This window comes from Oncorhynchus gorbuscha, linkage group LG25 (genome assembly GCF_021184085.1).
Source record: "Oncorhynchus gorbuscha isolate QuinsamMale2020 ecotype Even-year linkage group LG25, OgorEven_v1.0, whole genome shotgun sequence".
NCBI classification, from domain to species: domain Eukaryota; kingdom Metazoa; phylum Chordata; class Actinopteri; order Salmoniformes; family Salmonidae; genus Oncorhynchus; species Oncorhynchus gorbuscha.
Window position 1 is genome coordinate 40,470,698 of NC_060197.1, and position 3,245 is coordinate 40,473,942.

The 3,245-nt window shown below is 47.5% G+C and overlaps 2 protein-coding genes across 3 annotated transcripts in view; one reads left to right on the plus strand and one right to left on the minus strand.

Annotated features, from left to right (window-relative positions):
- The window catches only part of LOC124014474 (tripartite motif-containing protein 14-like), a 435,501-nt gene extending 433,258 nt beyond the window's left edge, over positions 1–2,243 (plus strand). Inside the window, exons 1-2 of one of the 2 annotated variants that reach the window (XM_046329536.1) lie at positions 155–253; positions 400–2,243. In XM_046329536.1, coding sequence (XP_046185492.1) covers positions 184–253; positions 400–1,019 — 690 coding nt within the window. In that variant the 5' untranslated portion in view covers positions 155–183 and the 3' untranslated portion in view covers positions 1,020–2,243. Of the gene's footprint in view, positions 1–154; positions 254–399 lie in introns of those variants that run through there. The other variant, XM_046329537.1, reaches the window with a different exon arrangement.
- Positions 1–3,245, minus strand: part of sorcs2 (sortilin-related VPS10 domain containing receptor 2) — a 606,252-nt gene that overhangs the window by 159,392 nt on the left and 443,615 nt on the right. The gene's annotated exons all lie outside the window — the stretch shown is intronic.

Here is a 3,245-nt window from a genome sequence, read left to right on the forward strand (position 1 = left end):
TGATAATGGGATATGTAGATAGGGCCGAGTCGGTCAAGGATCGATTCAGACAAGGTGGTAAATTGTATGACAAGCGACAGTTTATTCAGAGTAAAGATATCTGGTACAACGTATACGGGCTTGTTCATTCAGCTCATAAGGAACCAGCAGAAAGAAGCCCCGATAACAGATTGCAAGCATGTTATGTACAGTACAGAAAGCTCCTTCTACAAGGACCTGAAGGCCCAGCTTCACAGGAAGACACTGTTGCTGGGTAACAAACGTTATGTCTGCTTATCCATCTAGCCACAAGAGGCTATGATCAAATCTCTACATGGTAACATCTCATCGAGGTAGGATTTTGGGGGAAAAGTGGTGGTCACAGATACAGAAAGGGTTTCTGTTTTTATCCGTTTGCAGATTCTTTCCCAGTGATGATGGACAGGCAGACCTGCCATAGCAAGATCACAGTGACGGGAGAAGGGCGAGGCATGTGCTTCTCTGACTTCGCCCAGTCTTCTCCAGAGCACCCTCTCCAGTTCGACATGGTCTGCTGTGCCCTGGGCTCTGTCGCCGTGACAACGGGCCAACGCTACTGGGAGGCCGACGTCCGCTGCTGCTCCGCCTGGGCTGTGGGCGTGGCCTACGGCTGCCTGGACAGGAAGGGGCGCGACAAAAGCGCCAAGCTGGGGCGGAACAGAAACTCGTGGTGTGTGGAGCTCAGGCATGGCCGTCTCTCCGCCTGGCACAACGACAGGCACGTGTCGTGCTCCGCAAGCGGGCGAGGGGTGCCAGGCAGGGTGGGCGTGTGGGTGCACTACGAGAAGGGAAAGCTGGCGTTCTACGATGCCGAGACTATGAAGGTCCTGCAGGAGTTCTCTGCAGCCCTGACGACCGTGTTTGATAGGGTGCATCATCAGTTCACTGAGCCCCTGTACCCTGCGTTCTGCTTCCTAAGACCATCAGAGGGACAGGTGTGGCCCAGCCATATGGAGATACGGGACATCAACACTCCCATAGCGATCCATAAATGTCAATAAGCATTGTTCGATACGCACAGTCATGTACTGTTCAAAGTGTGTGCTCTACTCTCAACTCATTGCTATGCTGGTTTTGTTCACTCATAACAAATATTCATCTGCACAATGCATTGTGTGACCTTGTCAAATAAAACTGACCTGAAGTTTACAGCCAGTAGCAGACTTTTCATGGGGTCACCTTTACCTTCCTGGTTTCTTAGCTTGATTAGCTCATGGAGTCTGGAAGAAACAGTGAAATAAACAATCACACATAATAACAATCAATCCCAGAAACACTTAACATTGTAATACAGAACGTCTGTACTTATAATTATTGGCTATGATGCTTTTGATGGATATATTTAAAAACACAACAAGACGAATCACAACAACTCAAAGAGCGTAACAAAGCACTTGAATCTAACCTAAAACACCAGATCATGATCAGTAGGCACGAAGTGGAAGAAAACACCCTGGAAAGGCATGAAGCAGGAGGTACTATGTGGACCTATCTTGCAAAACATTTGACCCTGATTAACATGACCCCTGTTTAAACAACATGACGGACAGGAAGTCCAAATCAAAGCCCTCACCTGGGCGTCCCGACACAGAGAACCTTCCTGTAGCCCCGATTGGCAATGTTATCCAACAGGAAGTGACAGCTGTGGTCAGCGAACAGGTACTGGGTGTTACTCTTCTTGTTCTCCAAGGGTTTCAGCATCAGACTGGGCCTGCTCAGCCGGGCCTCTGTGATGTCATCTGCCTGTGACATCTTGTGAAGGGCGTGGCCTTCCCATTCTCCCGTTAGGAAGAGGAGCTGACAGTCTTGGCAGAACTTCATTCCTGGGGGGAGAGCGAGGAACTTTAAAAACGTGGATTGGTGACATCTTGTGAAGGGCGTGGCCTTCCCATTCTCCTGTTAGGAAGAGGAGCTGACAGTCTAGGCAGAACTTCATTCCTGGGGGGAGAGAGAGGAACTTTTAAAACCTGGATGGGAAGAAAGAAACAAAACAACCATTGTTTTAATTGGATGAATATTATGTAGAGGTGGTGCGAAGAACTATCAAGTGAAATACTCATTATATGATCTGTCTGGCAACTTATCAAAGGTACTTAAGAGTTTTTTTATTTAACATTTATTTAACTAGGCAAGTCAAATTCTCATTTAACAATGACGGCCTAGCCCGGCCAAACCCTCCCCTAAACCGGACGACGCTGGGCCAATTGTGCGCCGCCCTATGGGACTCCCAATCACGGCCGGTTGTGATACAGCCCGGGATCGAACCAGGGTCTGTACTGATGCCTCTAGCACTGAGTTGCAGTGACTTAGACCGCTGCGCCACTCGGGAGCTTACAGTAGGACTGTTATCCACGGAACTATACTGTTCCACCTCTTACATGGAACGGAATAGTTACGATGATAGAGACCCACTACACGTCTGGACAGGTGTAGGATATTTACCTGGAGCAGTACTCCTGATGGGTGGAAGTTGGCATCTTTGACCGGTTCACCTCCTCTTGGGCCCTAAGCCTGGCCTCAGACACCTACAACACAAACAGACATGTCACACGCCTGGTGAAAACAAGGGAGTGTAGTTAGATACTCTATATGTGCAGAGGAGGCAGAGGCATTAATTAGGCTTCCATAAAAGGAATTGTAGGCTATTGTAGGTGTCATTTTGGCCAATTTATTTGGTTGTTGTGTTGTCTATAGTTTGTCTGTCTTTGTATAGTACACTTAATTTGTATAGAGCGCAATATATGTTGGGTGACTGGTCATGTCAAAGGTGAACAGGAAGTGGGTATGCACATGCAGCGATGGAAGAGGAAGCGAGACAACCCAATGTCTTTTTTTTCCCCGGGTTCAATGAAAGTCATCTGGAGAATCGCAATTGCATAGTCCTCGCATCTACTCTCCTTCTCAAAACCCATTGGATGAAAAAGCTAGAGGTCCTCCCCCTCTGACCTCAAAGAGATTTTGAGAAGGAGGCGATGAGAGGACGGGAGGAGTATGCAAATTAGATGATCCTATTGAACTAAGTAGACCAGACCCAGCAAGCTTTTGCATTGGTGTCTTTGGGAGACACTCAGTTAAGTAGACCGGAACTGACTTTTTTTACGGTAAAAGGCCTGAGTTAACGATCTTAACGTATCCACCATCTTAAGCACAGACATGGAGAGCATACAGTCAAGAGAACAGCTATGCATTTCAGAAACTGTGATAAAGCTCTTACCATTAACACATTG